At 48.0% G+C, this 19,394-nt stretch overlaps 1 protein-coding gene across 1 annotated transcript in view; it reads left to right on the top strand.

The window, feature by feature from the left end:
* ZNF618 (zinc finger protein 618) overlaps window positions 1-19,394 on the top strand; it is a 210,666-nt gene that overhangs the window by 147,788 nt on the left and 43,484 nt on the right. Inside the window, exons 4-8 of the mRNA XM_006865694.1 lie at window positions 10,814-10,891; window positions 11,742-11,780; window positions 15,361-15,450; window positions 16,452-16,487; window positions 16,594-16,671. Of these exons, the coding sequence (XP_006865756.1) occupies window positions 10,814-10,891; window positions 11,742-11,780; window positions 15,361-15,450; window positions 16,452-16,487; window positions 16,594-16,671 (321 nt within the window). The remainder of the gene's footprint in view (window positions 1-10,813; window positions 10,892-11,741; window positions 11,781-15,360; window positions 15,451-16,451; window positions 16,488-16,593; window positions 16,672-19,394) is intronic.

Here is a 19,394-nt window from a genome sequence, read left to right as displayed (position 1 = left end):
TCAGTGACACCTTACGACAGTAATCTCAAGATTGAACCCTGATAGCACAGTGGTTCAGTGCTTGGCTACTAACCAAAGGTCATTGGTTGTAACCTACTCACTGCTCTATGGGAGAAAGATGTGCTGTCTGCCTCCTGTGAGATTAGTCTTGGAAACTCTATGGGGCAGTTCTACCCTGCCCTATAACATCAGTCTGAGTTGGAATATACTGTTATTGCAATGGATTTGGTTTTGGTTTCAATCTCAAGTTTGCAAGTAGATTTTAGTATTGTGGGTCAAGTCTAAGCAATTGCTACTGGCTGTTGGATATGTTGACTGTTCTGATGTTTGGTGTGGTCGATTGTTCGTGTCTGCCATTGGGGAAAACAGAGGACTACAGAAAGGCAGAGTCACTCAGGGTCATGGGGCAAGCTAGTGATCTTTCCACTGGGTGGAGGGTCTGCTCCACCTCCTAGCACCTCTCACCCACCTGCTTTAACAGTAAAACCTGTAAGAAAGGCCTCCCAGGACTCTGGAGGGGGAGGAATGCTGATGAGAGCCAGCCTTTACAGGGCTCATGCCCACAGTCTATCCTGTGCCCTGGTCACTGGTGCTGGGGAGTTAACACGATCCCAAGGCACTTGGCAGGGGAGTGAGGGGTTCTGCTGAGCCAAGGACCTCTCCTACATGGCATCACTCACACAGTGTGCTCCAGGCTAAGACGGTCTCTTTGCTGAATAGAATAGCGTTCCTGTTTAATCGTCCAGTGCAGTGAGGGAGCCTCCTGTTTGCCATTCCTCTAAGCTTCGTCCCCTTTTATTCCTCCCTCCCCATCCTCCTTGGCCCTTTAATAGGCATCAGACAAACAGTGTTCACAATGACACAAACATTATCTGAGGCACTTCCGTGGAAGCATCCGGGTCACGGGCACGCGATGGCATTTGGCAGCTTCTTGGCTGGAGAGTCGGGAGGGGCATCAGCGCTGGAGGGGCTGGCTGCCAACCTCACAGAGCTTGTCGCTCCTTCCCTGCTGCCCAGAAACTCCTGTACCAAGGCGGGTGGAGTTCACTCTTAGACAGAACTTCACTGTTGTCGGAGACCTTGAGCTTCCTTTTTTTTAGCAAGAAGAGCAGAGGCAGTGCTGAGCCTGACGGCTTTGTTGGGTGGGAATAGGTGAGCAGCAGTGCGTGTGGCAGTGTGCCCCAGGAGGGTGGCATGGCCACATGGGGGCCGGTTGGGGGGGTGGTGTCAGGAGGAATTCTGAGCACCAGGCACTCCCATGGCTGTGCTCCATTCCATGTTCAATGCTTTTGTGGTTGTTGTGAAATGCCATTGAGTCCGTTCCGACCCACAGCGACCCTGTATAGGGTTTCCAAGGAGTGGCTATTGAGCTTGAACCACCGACCTTGCAATCAAGTGCTTATCCTACAGCACCACAGTTGCCTTTAAGTTGCTTCCAACTCATGGTGGCCCTGTGTATGCAGAATTGAACTACTCCATTGGGTTTTCAAGGCCAGGACTGTCGTCTGAGGTACCTTGGGCATGTTCAAACCATCAACCCTTCAGTTAGTACCTGTACCTTCATGGTCAAAAAATTCCAAACCAAACCCACTAACATCAAGTCAACTTCGACGTATAGAGACCATATGTAGGGTATCTTGAGATTGTAAATGTGTATGGGAGCAGACAGCCTCATCATTCTCCCATGGAGTGGAAGATGAGTTTGAACCACTGACCTTGTTGTTAGCAGTCAAATGCCTACCTCACAGTGCCACTAGGGCAGGCTTCACTAATTGATCCCTGCATGTTCTCCCAACGATGGATCACTGGGTTCACATGGGGCCTCAGTTTCTGTATCTAGAACTGGACAGGGAACTTGTGTTCCATCTCTGGAACTGCCTCTTCTCATACTGCCTTCTAGGATTCAAGAACCCTGAGCGTCTTGTGAAACTTCTGAGGGATCTGCCTTAGCAGGCTTTGTGAAAAAGATGTTGAAGTCACAGTGATAAAAGTCACAGTGAAAAATTACAAGTGGAGCTGTAGAATTGGAGCATCAGAATTCTGCCCAACACAGTGCATCAGGAAGTCGTTGCCAGTCATTTAGAATTGGAGCTACAAACTTGCTTGTCCTCCCTGCCCTAGATGCTGAAGACAAGGCCCACAAAGCATTTTGTGGTGCTTAAAGATCACATCACTGCAATCAGAATATACTACAAAGCACCCATGTGGAGTTCTGTGGGACCGTGGGTCCTGAATTCCAAGGATATTACAGATGAAGGATTCCCAAGGACAACCTCAGGTGCCCGGAGCCTCGAGTGGTGCCGGGCTTCCCCTGTGAGGATACCGAAGCCAGAGGAGAGAGCGCTTGAACCAATGTCAGCTGGACATGTCTTCCCATGGGGGATGAGTAGCAGGCAGGTTATGCCCAGAGAACTATCATTTAATGCGTAAAGGAGTCATGTAGAAGAGCTAGAGCTGTGTCCTAGGGAAAAGGAGGCTGGGGACCCAAGTGGGGTAAAATCGAAGTGTTCACAACTTAGTATTTTTTGGAGGGTGAGGTGGAAGTAGACAGGACACATTCCACGTGGCCCCAAACAGTTCGGGGAAGTCACCAGGAGGTAATTTCAGTGCAGTCAAAGTAAGGACTTTGTAAATGTAAGGAGTGTAGGAACACCCTTGTGGGGTGACCTCCCTGTCCTGGAGATGCGTGATCACAGGGGACCCCTTGGACAGGGTGCTCAAGGCAGAATCAAATGGGAGACTGGAGTCTCTAAGGAGGTTTCTAGGTAGTGTGCTCTGAGAGCCAAGGCGCAGAGGTTTCTTCTCACCGCAGGGCCGTCAGGGAGGTGTGAGGGCAGTGGAGAGCTCCAGCAAGGACGCCAAGGAATCAGGCTCAGCGACATCTCTGGGAAGAGCAACAGAAGAGCATGACAGAACTATTCAGACCTAGTCACATGGGTTTCGGCCTATGACATGCCAGGGCTGAGAATGTGCCAGGGCCTGCTTCAGTGTGCCAGATGGTAGTTAGTTTAATGTTTTAATAGGGTCTTGGCAGAGCTTTTTGCTTGAACCTGCCAGAACCAACTGAGCTCTTTGCTGCAGCCACTTGGAGAGGAGATCTGACCACCCTCCTAGGCACGTCCCTATTCTGCTGCTGATGTTCATCTGGTGGTCAGAGGGGGGACGAGAATACCCGTTAGAAAGGGACCCTGGCCTGCTCTACTAAGAGGCATTGTCAAGCCCCTTAATGGTCTCTGAGCCACTGTGTCTTTGAACTGCCAGGGTGTATAAAATCTTCGGTCTTTCCAGTAGACTTGTTGGGAGACAAAGTGAAGTGATAGTTATGAAAATGTTTTTTAAAAAGGGACAAAAAACACGAAACAGATACCAATGGTATTAAAGCCTCAGGACAGTACTTCATATTTTCGTCCCTATAATACTTCCTAGAATTTTGAAAAGCTGTCTGTTCTTTCTCACATTTTTGAATTGACATCTAAGATTTCTATCCAAAGTTTCAAGTAATTGCAAAAGGCTGTAATTTCAGAAGTATTTTTTAAGATGGCATTTGAATTTAAGACCAAGAATCACTCTTTTGAATGTATCCAAGGAAATCCAAACACCATTGCAATTTGATATCCACCATCCATTTAAAAGCTTTGTGAAAAGGTTCATCTTTTAACAGTCAGAAATTTTACATTTTCTCTTTTCTCCTTGAACTTGCACTTCCAGTTCACTTCCCCCACAGGATTTTATCCTAATGCAATATATTTTTTATGCTTGGAAGTCTTTTATTGATCACTGTTTCACACTGATCTGCTACAACAAAAGGTGTACATAAATTGAAATTGAAGTTTTAAAGAAATTTACTGGGGCTAGAAAGCTCTACTACATTTTAGGCATTTTTATTTTTTCAGATTGAGTTACCAGTACACAAGTAATCAAAATAAATTTAGATAAATATTAAATGTAAAAGTCAAAAAATATTGAAAATGCTCCTTTTTATCAGATGGGTAAGGTTTTATGTTTTCCTGAACTTGGTTCATATGTCTGGGTCGCTATGAGTCGGAACTGACACTTAACAGCAGCGACAACGTAGCTAATAAGCGGCAGGTGTGGTGGCACTGCAGCCGCCACTCCACAGGAGGACGGGACAGTCTGTTCTTGTAAAGATTTACAGTCTAAAAACCCTTCATAGGGTCACCATCAGTCAGAATTTTCTGCTATTCATAAAGTTTTCAGTGACTAAATATTCAGAAGTTAGTTCGTCACTCCTTCTTTCTTCAGCCATGGGCTGCCAAAGAACCAGTAGATCCATTTCAGAAGAAGTGCAGCCAGAGTGCTCCTTGGAGGCCAAGATGGCCAAACTTCATCCCTCATACTTCAGACATATTGTCAGGAGGGACCAGTCACTGGAGAAGGATATCATGTTTGGTAAGGTGGAGGGTCAGAGAAAAAGAGGAAGACCCCCAACACGATGGATTGGCCCAGTAGCAGCATCGATGGATTCAAGCGTGGCAACAGTAGTGAGGTTGGCCCAGGATCGGGCAGTGTTTTGTTCTGCTTTGCATAAGGTCGCTATGGGTCGGTACCGACTCGATGGCACCTAACAACAACAATAACATCAGTTAGAATTGACTGGATGACATTGGATCTATTGTTAAAATGGAGCCCTAGTGATGCTGTGGTTTTAAGCACTCAGCTGCAACTGAAAGGTCAGTGGTTTGAACCCTACCATCCGTTCCACAGGAGAAAGAAAGATGCAGCCGTGTTGTTTCCATAAATATGATAACTTTGGAAACCCTGTGGGGCAGGTCTGTGAGTCAGACCACTATGAGCTGGAATCAAGTAGAGGGCAACAGGTTATTGCTAAAATGGGAGTTCTGAGTGAGGCAAGTGGTTAATGCTTCGCTGAACTTGACTGGCTTGAGTTCACTCAGAGATGCCTTGAGAGGAAGGCCTGGTGGTTTACCCCCCAATATCAGCCACTGAAACCCAGATGGAGTACAGTTCTACTTGGACATACATGGGGTTGCCAGGAGTGAGAATGAACTCAAGGGCAACTGGTTTTGTTTTAATTGCTAAATTGAGACAAGACTCTGCATTAATTTAATTCCTACGTTTCACTTTTCACAGGTGTCGAACTTAGAAGCCTTGATCACATAATAAGGAGCCGCGAGTTTTGTCTTAGCGGTGTCAGTCAAGTCTTTGAACTTTTTCCAAGTCGTATGCCAAGAATCACATAAGGGTCTATCATCAGACGCTATATTTAATGGTCTCTTCACTACTGACAACTCCATTAGCTCTTCCTTCAATGTGGTTGAAGGCAAGGGATTGGAAATCACCAGGTTCGCAAAAGGATTTCTCCAGTCCTTATCTTCACTCACTTTCTTAGTGTAACACCAATAATTCAAGCCATCTCTGGTAGGAACCCAGAGGTTTTTATTCACCCAGAGAGGGCAGGCAGAGATTGGGGTGATTGTAATGTGGGAGAGGGGTGAAGGGAAGAGAGGAGGGAGGGAAAAGGAGGACCAATGTGAGACAAGCCTGCGCCTGGGGCACATTGGTTTTAGAGAAAAAAAATACCTTTGGATGTTGACACTGGGTAATCTAATGCTCTTCAAACTGCTTGCTTGGGTGTCCCATGGACAGTCTTCATGTGTCTCCAGGGGATTGTATTCCACTTTGAAGGCCTTGGTCCAGAGGACCTGCATTTTCTGAGTCTGAGCCCCTAAGAGCCTTAGGAAACCCACTGCCTGCGACTTAGTTCCCCAAGTCAGCCTGTTTTCTCTGGTGAGACGTACAGTCCTGAGGACTAGGGTCCCTGAGCGTGTGAGCTGTAAACAGGTAGCCCAGTGCAGGGCACCCAGCTCTCTATCCCCATCCTTTGCTGTCTCTCATTCACCTGCTTGTGAAAGGTGCCTGGACTTAACCTGGAGCTGTTGGGAGATACTGCCCCATGTGACAGAACTGTCCCATACATTTTATGAGAGCAAATTGCCACGTCTTTCTCTCGTGGAATCTCTGGGTGGATTCAAGGTATCAACCTTTTGGTTAGCAGCTGAGCACTTAAATGTGGTGCCACCAGGGCTGTTACCTGGAGATAGAGAGATGAGAGCAAATAATAGAGTTGAAGGTAGCTGCTACACCTGCCTCGTCCTCCTTGACCTCAGGAGATTGGCTCCTCTCAGTCCTGCCTCTCCTTCCATGGCCTCAGGAACTAGGCCCACCTGTCCTTAACCTGGTCACTCTGGCTTTCTGGGAGGGTGCTAAGCTAGGCTCTGTGGCAGGTGCTTATGGAAAATGCCTGACAAGCACTGTTAATTAGAGCCACATCTCGTCCACTGATATGTTGGGATGGCTCTGGATTCTTGTTGTGTCATGAGTGACAGCAGGAGCGGAGAGAGAAGGCTTAGCTCTTGTGCAGGCCCCCTGTCTCTTCATAAGGAGACCCTCTCTCCCTTGCTTTCCTATCTCTTCATAGGGGCTCTTGGGCATTAGTGGCATTACCCAGACATTGGAGGAGGTTCTGCTGTCCTGCACAGTTAGAGAAACTCATGGCCAAAGGGATGACTCAGCTCCCTTGTAAACGAGGTGACCCATCAGGGTGGCAATAGGATGGTTCTGGAACCTTAAGGCACAGGTTTTTGAACCCAATTCCTCATCACTAGACTCAAGTAAACCCAAGCCTGGACATACGGTCCTCTAGAACTTTGAAGCTCATTGTTGGACTGGCCATTAAGTTGCCCCAACCTCACTGTACCTTCTGGGAAGAAGCAAGACAAGACACGGATGTGCTCGGTAAACGTCAGGCCTTTATCTGGTGCTTTCCACGAGAATGCTTGTTTGACGGATTAGTCAGGACTCCAGTGGTGGTTGTGTGTCGTCGAGTGGATTCCGACTCACAACGACCCTGTGGAGGGTTTCTGAGGCTGTACGTCTTTACTGGAGCAGCAAGTCTGCGGAGTGACTGGTCGATTTGAACTGCTGACCTTGCGGTTAGTAGCTCAGCTCATAATCCACTGCACCACCAGAGCCCCTTGTGGAGTGATTGGGAATCATAATTGGGAAGCCTCTGTCATCCCTTGAATCCTCACCTCACAGCTGAAAAGTGGGGATAATAGTAGTTATCTCTGTCACCTGGCGTTGGGAGGATAGTGAGCTGACGTGGGAGAAGCTCTCTCCACTAGTTGGCTGTGAAGTGGGCCATGGTGCTGCACACATCTGCCCCTGGCTCCTGCTTCCTCCACCTGGCAGGCAGGGGCTCTGAGGTCTTCACCGTACAGACATGGTGGTGAGGATAAATGAGGGGAGATTCCACAGTTGGCACTTGGCTGGCGGTAGCGATAGTGTTCGCTATGGTTCACAAAGGGAACTGGCTGGAGAACTTAGCAGAATGAAGAAGCTGGGCAGGACGCCAGATGGTGGGGACAGGGACCGTCTGAACTAAGCGTCCACAAGAAAACTTGCAGACTCTAGCACTCTGAATCCCTCACCTGGCTACCTTTGTTCCTTCCACCATCTCTAGACCATCCCCAATTTTCGGGCTCTTTCGGATTTCTTACACACTTCATGTGAAAAAGTACCCAAAAGCAGCCTCCAGAGTGGATCTGTTTAAAGCCTGAATTCAGATTTTTGACCAAGAGCTGAGATACGCATCTGGTACATGGTGGTTAAGGGATGGGACCTGATGGGGGCAATGTGAGGGCAGGGGCATGACTAGCCTGAGCTACAGACCCCTAGGAAGCAGGCCTGCAGGGTCACCCCATAACTGCCCTATGTTTGCAGGTCTGAGTGTGCCCTGGGACCCAGGAAGTGCATGGTTGTGGGAGGGATGGAAGTATCTAGAAGTTTAGCAATCTATAATGTGTGGACCATTTGTGCAGTACTTCTTGTGGGTTACAACTCTGAACCACAAGAGAACAAACAGGTTCCTTGGTCAGGTACGATTGTGAGACCTCGGTTTAAGTGGCTGAGATTCTTCCCTGCAGGACTTGTCAGAGCTTTTGGAATTCACATTCCTGTGCCTCCCTGGGAAGGGGCCACGCCATGAGGTGTCCTCATGCTTGTGTGACCGTGGACCTCTTTTCCCCAGGATGAACACAGGAAGTGGAGTTCCAAATAATACACTTTGGAAAATGCTGATGGGGACAGCAGCTGTGCTGATTGCCCACCGTATTCTCTCTTTAATCCTCACCACCACCTGTCTCAGCTTTCCAGAGAAGAGACCTGAGGAGCCAGTGGTTCCAGTACTTGCCTGTGGCCCCCCAGCCTACATGTTGTAAGACGGTATTGGAACCCTGTTTGCTCACATTGCTGCAGGTTGAGCCATGCAGCCTGGCTAACACCTGGTGCCAGCTCCTTCGCCCAGCCTTCCACCTCCCTGCCCATGTGGTCTCTCCCACAGATAGGAGCCTGAGCCCAGGAACTTATGGGGAGTGAGGGACCGGCTGGGCCTTGAACTCAGGTATCCATGCTGTCAGCACACACTGCTTGGTTCCTGAGACTCAGTGTGCCCGCAAGGTGCCCCATTCCATATGCTTTCTCTGCTCCGAGGATCAGATCATGACACTGGGCTGCCCTACTCTCCGGTCTCCACATAGCCAAGGGACATAGCTTGGCTTTTAATCAGTCTTGACTGGGTAGGTGAGTTTTGGAACACCCATCACAACCAACAAGTGTGGTCCATCAGCGATGATCATCCTGTTTGAGTACATTGAGTCTTAGAGAAATGAAGACAGCTGGGGCCATGAAGCCCTCTTTGTCCTTTCTGGCAAGGGGCCCAACCTTACACAGACTCTTAACTGACCTGATCCCTGTTCAATCCCTCTCCCTCTGGGGCTTTGCTCCCCCTGGTCAGCCCCTGATGTTAGCCTCTGGCTGTGGCCAGGTCAGGATCCCCCACTCTGTACCTTCCCTGCCATAGTACCATCGCCCTGCATTGTGCCCTGGCCTAGTGACATGTTACCTTCCCATTAGATGGACGTCTTGCTCATTGTAGAGGCTTCCCTGCCTGGCATGTTGAAGATACTTCATAAGTTCTTGGCTGGTGGCAGGGGAATTGGCAGGAGCTGTTGCAGAGTGGATGGAGGCAGCAGGAAGGGGGTTGGGTCATTATTACCTGGTGACAGATGAGTACAATAGCAAGGCTTGGGAAATTTATGGGGGTCCCCACTGTGTGCCAGTCCCGGGCCTAGACATAGAGAAATCCATAACCTACTCTTTGCCCTTCATGTGTTTATAGTTTTCCCTGGGTAACAAGGGTTACATGTACAACCACTGAATGACAAACGACCGGATTCCATGTCAGCATTCCCTGGAGTCGGAGCACCTGCTGTTTGTCCAGTCTCTCTGGGGTGTGCTGAGTCACATGCTTTATGTCATTAATCCTGACCTGAGTCACCAAGTGTTGGAGTCATAGTCTTGTTTTATAGGTGAGGAACCAGACTCAGATAGTAGAGGGACATTCCTGAAATCAAATAGTCAGGGACTGGCAGAGCTTAACTCGCATTTCAGACTCCAAGTCCAGTGCTCATCCCTCAGCACACACCCAATAAATAGACTCTTCCTCCAGGCAAGACCGACAGGGACTGGAGTTAGGGATCACCACTCCCTGAATGCCTGGTACTATGCTTCAGAACAGTCGTCTCACTGAATTCAGTCTTCCCATGAATCCAGTACATTCTCTGCATGTTTTCAATGAGGAAACGAAGGCCCAGTGCGATTAAGGAACGTGCTGAATAATGGTTGAGCTGAGACTCCGTGCTCCGTCATGCTCTAAGCCTGTGGTTCCCAGGGTTGGCTGCTGAGTATCGGAATCCTCTGAGGAACCTTTTGGAAATGGCAGTTCCCAGGGCTGCTGTACTGGTACAAGCTACTTGGGCCTTCTGCCCTGAACAGGCGTGTAGGGCCTGGACCCTGGTGGTACTGGTAGATGGGGTAGGCAGGATCTTTGCTCATTTGTCTGTGGTGGGTTCTGCTTGGCTTCCTGCCTTGTGTCTGTCCTCTGATGGGTCTGAAATGCCCACTGGGAAATGCCTACTACCTGCTGGTCCACAGAGGCCTGGAGTCAGGTGTGTTCACCATGCTGATCTCTGTGTCTGAGAGAACAGATGATGGTTTCTCCCCAGACGTTGTTGTTGGCAGAGGGAGGAGGGGTTCATCTCCTACTCGTGCATATGTGTAGTGGTACTAGATACATCCCCTCTGCGGCAGGTACTTTGGTCCCGTTGTAGAGATGAGCAGACTGAGGCTTAGTGTGTATACAGAAAGGACCAGGGTATGTCTGACTCAAAGCCTATTCTCTTAACCTGTGTCCCATCTAGTCAAAGAGGAGAGAGAGCTAGAAGCGTACTTCGTGCATTGAAGTGAAGATTTCCTTATGCAAATGCAGTGAGTTCCTTTCTGAGCACGTTTATGTTTATCTATTTCTACTTAAAGAATACTAAACACAGGGCAGGGAATAGACACAGGATAGTTTTGGTGCGGGGGAGGGGGGCAATATATAAAAGTGAGAGGGGAATGGAAGAACAAAGTGCATGGGACAACAACAACAAAAAGAATACTGAAGCAGAGGTAGCTGAAGAAGTTATCATCTGTCTTACTGACTTGGAAACTGAGGCCAGGGTTGGAGGGCACAGTGACTTGCTCAAGGTTACTGGCAGGTTTAGAAGCACCAGCTCCCCTCACTGAAAAGCTCTCTGCTGGAGACTAGACATTTCAGATACAGCCCCCCTCCCTGGGTCATGGAGTTTGGGGTACACAGAGGTACCACCTGTGGGTCCTGGGGCAGGCATTGTGTGCTAGTTGGCCATCCATTTGCTTTCCTGTTTTCCAGGGTCCTATGAATGTGGAACCTGCGGTAAGAAGTACAAGTATTACAACTGCTTCCAGACCCATGTACGGGCACACCGAGGTGAGAGGGGCACCGGTGGGGCAGAATCAAGGGGCTCGTACATACCTACTCTTTGTCCACTTTCTCCTTGGGGCCCCACATGAGGGCTGATCTCTTCCCTCTTCCTGTAACGGAGGGCACGTGGTACGACAGAGCCTCATTCAGCTTGGGGTAGTGTACAAGGGTGGGAGGTGCCCACCAGCCGCAAGACGCGTTACCAGCTCGTGCTTGAGAGTGATCCATGTGCCTTGGGACCATGTGCTTGAGAGTGGTCCATGTGCTTGAGAGTGGTCCATGTGCCCTGGGACCTTGTGCTTGATTGAGAGTGGTCCATGTGCCCTGGGACCATGTGCTTGAGAATGGTCCATGTACTACATGGTTCCCCATCCTCCTGGGGTGCCCAGTGCTGGTCAGTGTCTGCAGCCCGACGGGTGCACTGAGTCATCTGTGTCCTCTTAACCCTAACCCATCTGTTCTCTGAAGCATGGGAGAGGTGGCACCCACCCCACCCCACCCCCAGGCCCTGGCAGGCAAGGAGAAAGGCTCTGACTCAGGGCCCAGCCAGTCCCTGTGGGCCCCCTTGCAGAGCTGCGTTGTTGTTATTAACAGTTAAGTTCCACCAAGTTGTCTCCAACTCATAATGACCCTTTATAGCGTTTCCTAGGAGCAACTGGTGAGTTTGAACCACCGTCCTTGTGGTTCAAACCAACCTTTCGGTCCAATGCTTATCCTGCAGAGAGAAGGGAAGAGTTTCTGGGGATGCTGTGCTGGAACTCTATAGTGCTACCTGCCCCCCACATTCCCTCCCTTCCTGACACAGGCCCATCCTGCATTGGTCCAGTCTCCTTACCCATTTCTCTCTCTCTGACAGACACTGAAGCCACCTCAGGGGAGGGAGCCTCCCAAGGCAGTGAGTATTTCCCCTCTTCATGGGCTTCGGGTTGTGGGTAGAGGGAACGATACTCCCATTCCCTCACCCAGGGAGATAACTGCTAGGCTCCAGGCTTTGTGGTCAGTGGAATCACCCCTCAGCAATAGAACTGAGCTTCAGAACCCAGAATTGCACTCCTGGGTACATAACCCCAAGAGCTATTGTGTGTGTACATCTACTGGAAGACATAACTAGAATGTTCATAGAAGCACTGTTCGTAATCCCCAAACTGAAGACCACTCAGGTGCCCATCCGTGGGTATAATGGGATCAGTTAATGATGACCTAATTACTCAGAGGACCACTGTGCATCTCTGACAAGGAGTGATTTAGAGCTCCACATAGCAACATGGATAACGCATAAAGATGTTGAGTGAAAGATGCCAGACATAGAAGAGTCCATCTTCTAAGATGCTGTGGATGAAAAGTACAAAAGCAGAGTCTGTGGTTATTTCTCTTGACTGTTCATCTAAAGGTGAGAGGTTTTAGTTCATTCAGAGACACCTTGGAAGAAAGGTCTAGTAACCCACTTGCAAAATCCAGCCATTGACAATCCTATGAAAAGAATAGTCAGTGTCACCGAAGTGTACGTGCAGAAACTGTTTAATTGATATGTGTTCTCAGTGTCCACAACAACAAAATATTTTTTAAAAAGAAAACCCTATGGAAATAGGAGCATAATTCTGTCCTAGCTAGCACACATGGGTTGCCATGAGTCAAAGTGGATTTTGGTTTCAAAGTACAAAGACAGGTGAAATAAATTGGTGCTGTTACACGGCAGATAGTGGTCACAAGGAAGGGGCACAGGAAGCTTCTAGAAAAGCTATATTCTGTGTCTTGAGCTGGGTGCTGCTTTTGTTGGGTGGTGTTCTGTTCGTGAACATTGAGAGATACTGACGTAAACCCGTTTGTACACTTTTCTGTGGTAGGAGTCAGCGTACTTTTTCTGAAAAAGACCAGACAGTAGATATTTTAGATTTCAAGACCAGGCATCTCTGCTCATCTTGACTGTGTGTTATAACACAAATGCAGCCAGAAACAGAGTCTAAGCAGATTGTTCACCAAGTTGACAGTGGGCAGGATTTGGCCCAAAGGCTATATTTTGCATGCCCCCGTTATATATATTTGTTACACCTCCATAAAATGTTTTCTAAAAAAATAAATGTATATTAATCGAATGAAAAGAAAAAACACACAACAGTGCCTATGGCTTAATTGGACTGCGTCCTAAGATCATTTTTTAAGGCCCCTTCCCACCACAATCTGTTTGGATGTTCCCACCACACAGAAGGATGCAGGTTTGCGATTATGGTGTTTGGCTTTGGAGGGGACTCTGAGGCTCAGAGAGGTTAGACACTGGCTGCAGGCCCCACAGCTAGGAGGGCATGAAAGCCTATTCCTCCCCCTTCCCTGGAGCCCCGTCTGGTCCAGTCTGGCCCTGGGCTCCTGTTTCCCTCAATAGCATCCTTATTTTCTAGCACCCATGGTCTCCCTGTGGCCAGGCACACATTTATAGGCCTTCCCTGTTTATCGTTCCTTCCTCGGCTATTTTGGGTCCTTGGCCTCTGAGGCAGCCCCTCAATGATCTGTTGTGTTCAGATTGATGCTAGACTTCCATTGTGCAGGAGGCTTGCTGGGTGCGGGCTCTGCCGCCTGGGGCATTTTTAGGCCTCCCCACTTTCCCTTCTTCCCTGTGGCGGTTTCTCCCCATGCCACCGGCCATTGTGCTTTATCCTCAGGCCCACACCCGAATCCTGATGCTGCCCCGCACTGCTCTGAAGGCCTGGTGTCCTCACTCACCAGCCTCCTTCCAGAGGAGCCATGGGGCCAGTGGAGACTTTTGCATCCAGCCTACTCATTTGGCAGATGAGGATACTGAGTCCCAGACAGTGGAGGTGGGCCTAGGAGCCACATCTTGAACCTTCTAGTCCAGGTTTCTTTTCTTTTCTTTTCTTTATGAGGAAACTAATCTGGTCATCCCTTGAGGTATAAAGCTACCATCCCCACCCCCTTTCCTGAATCTCAACTAAGAAAATCAAATACTAACCCTTTGTTCAATCATCTTACGACCCTCACTTCATTGCCTTTGCAAAACAATAAAAATAAGCTGCATTTATCAAGTGTGTATTGTTTGGTAGGCATTGTGCTCCTCTATTTTATTGTGATTGGCTATTGTAACCATTTGTAAGTATAGAATTCCATGACACCAATTACTTTCAACTTGTGCTCTTACCAGCACCGTTACCCATGTCTAAAAATTTTCCTCACCCCAAACAGAAACTCAGTGCCCCTTCAGCACTCAGTCCATCCAACCCTCCCCTAGTCCCTGATGCCCATTAGTAAGTGTCCCTGTGCACCTTCCTATTTTCTGAGTATTTCGTGTAAGTGCAATCATAGAATATTTGCCCTTTTTGTGCTTCTTTATTCTTAAAAACAACTCTAGATGATGTGTAGGCACTGTGGTTATTCCCATTTCATAGATGGGAAAGCTGAGGTACAGAGGTTAAGGAACACGTCAAAGCACTTGTAAGTGGTAGAATTGGATTTGAGCTTTGTGTTTTCAGTGGCATTTCTTGAGACATGGAGCTCTCTTGGAGTTCTGAAAACATGGCTTCATTGACAGAAAATCCTTTTGCCCCCCTTTGGGATTCACGTTCCAGTATAAATGGACTCTTGTCTGTAGGAGATCCTGGCAGTATGACACCCCCCCGCCTCCCCGGCCATGTTGAGGAGGTGTTATGTGCAGAACTCAGCAGCAGGATTCGTGGATTTGGGAGGTGGCAGCCCAGGCTGGAAGGAGAAGCTGGGTGAAGAGGTGGGCAGTGCAGAGGGTCACCAGCCGTGCTAGTGGAAATTGAAAACCAACCTGTTTCTCCAGGGTCATTGGAGCCCCCCTCAGAAGCTGTTTTCCACAGCTCTCAGTAGTGTGGGACTCAGGGGCAGGACCCCGATCCTCAAGTTTCCTTGTGTGTAAATGGGATGTTAACTTCTCCCATTGGAGGGAGTAACTGAGGAAAGGTACATTAAGTGCCTGTGCCTTACACACAGGAAGCACCCCACAGTGAGCTGTCTTGATGAGTTTTCTTCTCATTTAACCTCTGGCGATGTGAGTATGGACTTGAGAGAAACATGGCCTTTAGAAACTCAGCTTATGAAGACTGGATTTGGAGATTGGTTTGGAAGTCCCTTTAAGGCAGCCTGGTGTCCCTGTATGATTAAGAGCTCCCTGTATCCCATCCTAAATTTTGTGGACACAGAAAGTGATTCATGGTCTGCCTGGTGTGGAGGTTGGGGCCAGCACTGAGATGGGCCTTCAGGTCCTCCAGGTCTGGCCACACATGGGGAGGCATCAGCTCTGCTGTAGCTCTCCTCCAGGAGGGTTGCATGGTACTAAGGGGTCCACTAGTACCATGGGAACCAGTTGTCCAGGAAACTATTCAGATGGGGCCATTCTTAGTCAGCCCCATCTTAGTTTTCAAGACAGATGAGTTGGCCAGAAAACCCCTCCCTGCGAGTGACTGGAGCCCTGGCAACTGTGTGTGTCTTTTCATCCCTTGCAGACAACTTTAGGTACACGTGTGACATCTGCGGGAAGAAGTACAAATACTACAGCTGTTTCCAAGAGCACCGAGACTTGCATGCTGTGGATGGTGAGTCAGGCCCCTCACTGCTCAGGGCACAGAGTCATTCCCTGCCCAGAGCTGCTCACCAGTCCCACCCTCCTTTCCCTCTTCCTGCCCAGAGGAAGGCCAGACCCCAGACAGAACCACAAAGGGAGCAAACTGACCCCTGAGCCCAGGGGAGACATTGCCTCTGAATATACAGGTCTTGGCCTCATCAAATACCGGGATCTCAGCATTGGAGCCTAAGCTCTTAGACACTAAGATGCAGATGAAGGACTGCAAAGACACCCTGTTGACCATTGTCACTTCTGAGTCAGGGTGGAGGTTGAGGTGGGAGGCCATTCCCATCATGCCCTGTATATACCATGCTCTAGGTTAACCCAAGTGAAATTGCCATTCATGTACTCCAAAACCAGTCGAATATTGGCAATTCTGTATTGAGTCATTTAACAATTTCATACTGTGCTCTGGTGAAATTAAACCCGTTTTTTTTGTTGTTGTTTTTGTTTTTACAATGAGTGATGGCATTTTAGAATCTTAGATTCTAGAGTTAAAAATTATGGCAATAAATTTGGGGAATACATTTTTTAAAATCTGAAGATTCCCAGAAATAGGGTCTCAGATGTGGAACAGAACCTTGGAGGTTCCTTCTCTAACCCCACACTCCAGCTTTTCCTAAGCCCCACCACCTCATGCCATTGGTCATCCGACCTCTCGTCTCTTTTTATCTCCTGGACATTTCTTTCTCTACTCTCTGGCCCATGTGCGTGGGTACTGTCCATCCAGAAACAGGGCCAGAATGGCGGGGTGAGGGGCTCAGCCACAGGCTCCATCTTAGTTAGGACACGCCTTCCTGTGGCCCCTAGTTTCCTTGGACTTCCACACTGGCCAGTCCTGCCATTCTGGTCCCTAAAGGTGGGCTGCCTAGAAACGAGTGGGAGCCTGGGCCAGGCAGCTGTGGACAGAGACTAACAGGGCTTCTGTTGGCTTTTTTCCTTCCGCGGCTGCCGCCTCCCGCCCGCGCACAGTGTTTAGTGTGGAAGGGGCCCCTGAGAATCGGTCAGGTAAGTCCTCAGCGAGTGCCTGACTCCCCAGTCCCTGTCTGTGCCCCTGGTGGGGCTCCTGAGACCTGGGTTGCTAGCGTGCTAAGGACCATGTGTTCTCCTGCAGACCCTTTCGACCAAGGTGTTGTGGCCACTGATGAGGTGAAGGAGGAGCCCCCGGAGCCATTCCAGAAGATCGGGCCAAGTATGCGGGCCTCTCTCTGGGGCTGGGGGCAGGGACAGGGGTGGGCTGACTGGGGGAGCAGGGCTGTATCGCCATTGGACGGGGCAGGTGTCAGTCACCATGCAGTAGTAGCCAGGATTAGTGAGAGGCTGGCTTCCTTATACCTGGCTTTGCCCACCTGTCAAGCAGGCCTGTCAGTTTCAGTATTTGAGTCTTGTAACCCAGGGTCAGGCTCAGGGTCAGGGCAGTGAGGGCAGACAGGCCTGGGGCTGTGCTTTGACTCAACTGCTTCCTTGCTCGGTGCCCTTCCTGTCAGTTAGCCGCTCTGAGCCTCGGGCTCCTCACCTGTGGAGTGAGGAGGACATTTCCCTTCAGGTTTGCTGGGGAATTAAGTGAGATCGTGGATGTAAATCGCTTATTAGCCCAGTGCCTGGCACATAGGAGGTGCTCAGAAAATCATCTTGTCATTGTCATGTGAAGGGGTTTATCGATGATGAAAGTCATCCAGGGGAGCCAAAGCGGACATGCTGCTCTTGTCCCAAGAAACCCCTGTGGCAGGGGCCACACACATGGCTTCCTGGTGTTCACCAAACTTGTACTGAGTATTGTGGGGACATGTGGGATGGAAGGCAGACTGTTGCCAGACAGGATGTGTACATTTAAAGTGTCTAGCACAGGGCTTATTGAGGGATGATACTGAGAGATAGTCCAGAGCCATCGCTTTAGAACCAGCTCATAACACTTAATAGCTGTGTGGTGGTCTGTGAGTTTTTTAATCTCTGTAATGTGCCATTTCCACAACTCTAAAATGGAGTAGGGAAGAGGGGCGCGGTGATGACAGTAAGACTCACTTCTGAGAAAACATGGCTTCTCTGAAGTAGGAACCGGAAGTTGCATGGTAACAGAGCAATAGGGTACGCTGAAAAGGCAAAAGAAGAAGGATGAGCTGAGGAAGGATTGCAGGGAAGCTGCATGTAGAAGAACAGAACTAAAATCTATGCAGTAGATCATAAAGAACAGAATCAATCTGCAGAAATCAAGTTAGTGGTGTGAAAGACTAATTTGAACAGATTTAGGTACTGATAAGGAAAAATAATGATAAGTAATTACATGTAATACTGATGTAATACCTGGTGTGGTGCTGTAGGGTAGGCACTGGGCTGCTAGCCATAAGGTCGACAGTTCAAACCCACCAGCCATTCCCCAGAAACCCTGTACAGGGCTGCTATGAGTCAGAACTAACTTAGTAACAACCACCACCACTACCAGTGAAACAGAAGCGGTACCCCAAAATATAGTAGAAGAAAACTTTGCACAGCTAAAGTAAGACCTGTACTTATACATGCAGACTCAAAGGGCTCATTTTGGATCAGGGGGATCTTTTGAACTACAAAGGTAAGGGGGAAAAAAGTATATAGTCATCTAGGCATAATAAACCAAGCTACCTGCAGGTGAATTCAAGACTTCAATACAACACTGAATGGCAGAAGACAGTGGAATGTATTGAATGGATAAAATTGTAATCTGAGAATATTTTTTCTCTAGATAAACTATGATTATATATACAGAAAATGGGAGGGCTCAAAAGCATTCTACTTAACCCTCTACTCCTCCATCCTCACTCAGTTGTTTGAAGGATATGCTACAATGAACTGCGTGATAAAGCTAAGTTAAGGACTCAATTAGGAGACATTCATGGAATAAGAGAATTTACAGTGAATCCGAAAACCAAATCAGGAGTAAGATTAGTGGTTGTTATGTGTTTTTGAGGCTGTAAATCTTTACTGGAGCAGAAAGCCTCACATTTATCCCATAGAACAGCTGGTAGTTTCAAACTGCTGGCCTTGGAGTAAGCTTAGATTGTTGTAAATCTGATTATAAAATTGAACAAAAAAACAAAGACTATTCTAAAAAAAAGTAAAAATAAACTTTTGGAAAAACAAGGAAGAAGGAATGAGTAAGGTCTCAAGTAAGTTAAACTAGTTCTACTCATAGCATCTTTGGAAGCTCGTTAGAAATGTAAATTCTTAGCTAAAATCTCTGTTGGGGCCCAGCGATCTGTGTTGTAGTAATCTTTCTAGGTGATTCTTTACACAGTTTTAGAAGAACTGGTTTAAACCACCTTCTTAATTGATATAGACTTAAAAATATTGTTTCTTGCTGGCTTATACCAATTAGAGGAGTATATATTAGAGGCTGTCTGAAAAAGAATATTGAAAATAATGAAAAGTAATGTCATATTGGACAATAATGATAGAGCAAAGAAAGCAGTTCTCATCTGTCAACTGTAAAATAAAGAAATAACTAGAAAGGATGTAGCATAGGAAAAAAAAAAAAAAAGTGAAACCAAATTATGTTGTCCAGTGCCATCAAGTCGGTTCTGGCTCATAGTGACCCTGTATGGGGTTTCCAACGAACTGCTGGTGGGTTTGAACCTCTGATGTGGTTAACAGTCCAGTGCTCATCCAAAATGTGCTTAGTTTAATCCTTATCTTTTATTCTGAGCTTGAGCCTCTCTTTCTCAGAGAACTCTTTCCTACTTCCTTAATTAGAGTCTCTATTAAGGTCATCATATCATTGTATATGAGGGTAAGTCAAGTATTGCTACTAGGGATCCAGTCCATACATGCACAGGCTTGCTCAAACAAAATGTGTTTAAATCAGACTCCGCAGCCAGTCGTGGCGGCAGACAAGTTCTCTCAGTGATATACTTGTCTTCGTTCTCATTAAGGTGCTTTAAAAAA

The sequence above is a fragment of the Chrysochloris asiatica genome, unplaced genomic scaffold (assembly GCF_000296735.1).
Source record: "Chrysochloris asiatica unplaced genomic scaffold, ChrAsi1.0 scaffold00081, whole genome shotgun sequence".
NCBI lineage: Eukaryota > Metazoa > Chordata > Mammalia > Afrosoricida > Chrysochloridae > Chrysochloris > Chrysochloris asiatica.
The sequence above is the reverse complement of the archived record's forward strand: the minus strand, read 5'-3'. Positions and strand labels throughout refer to the sequence as shown.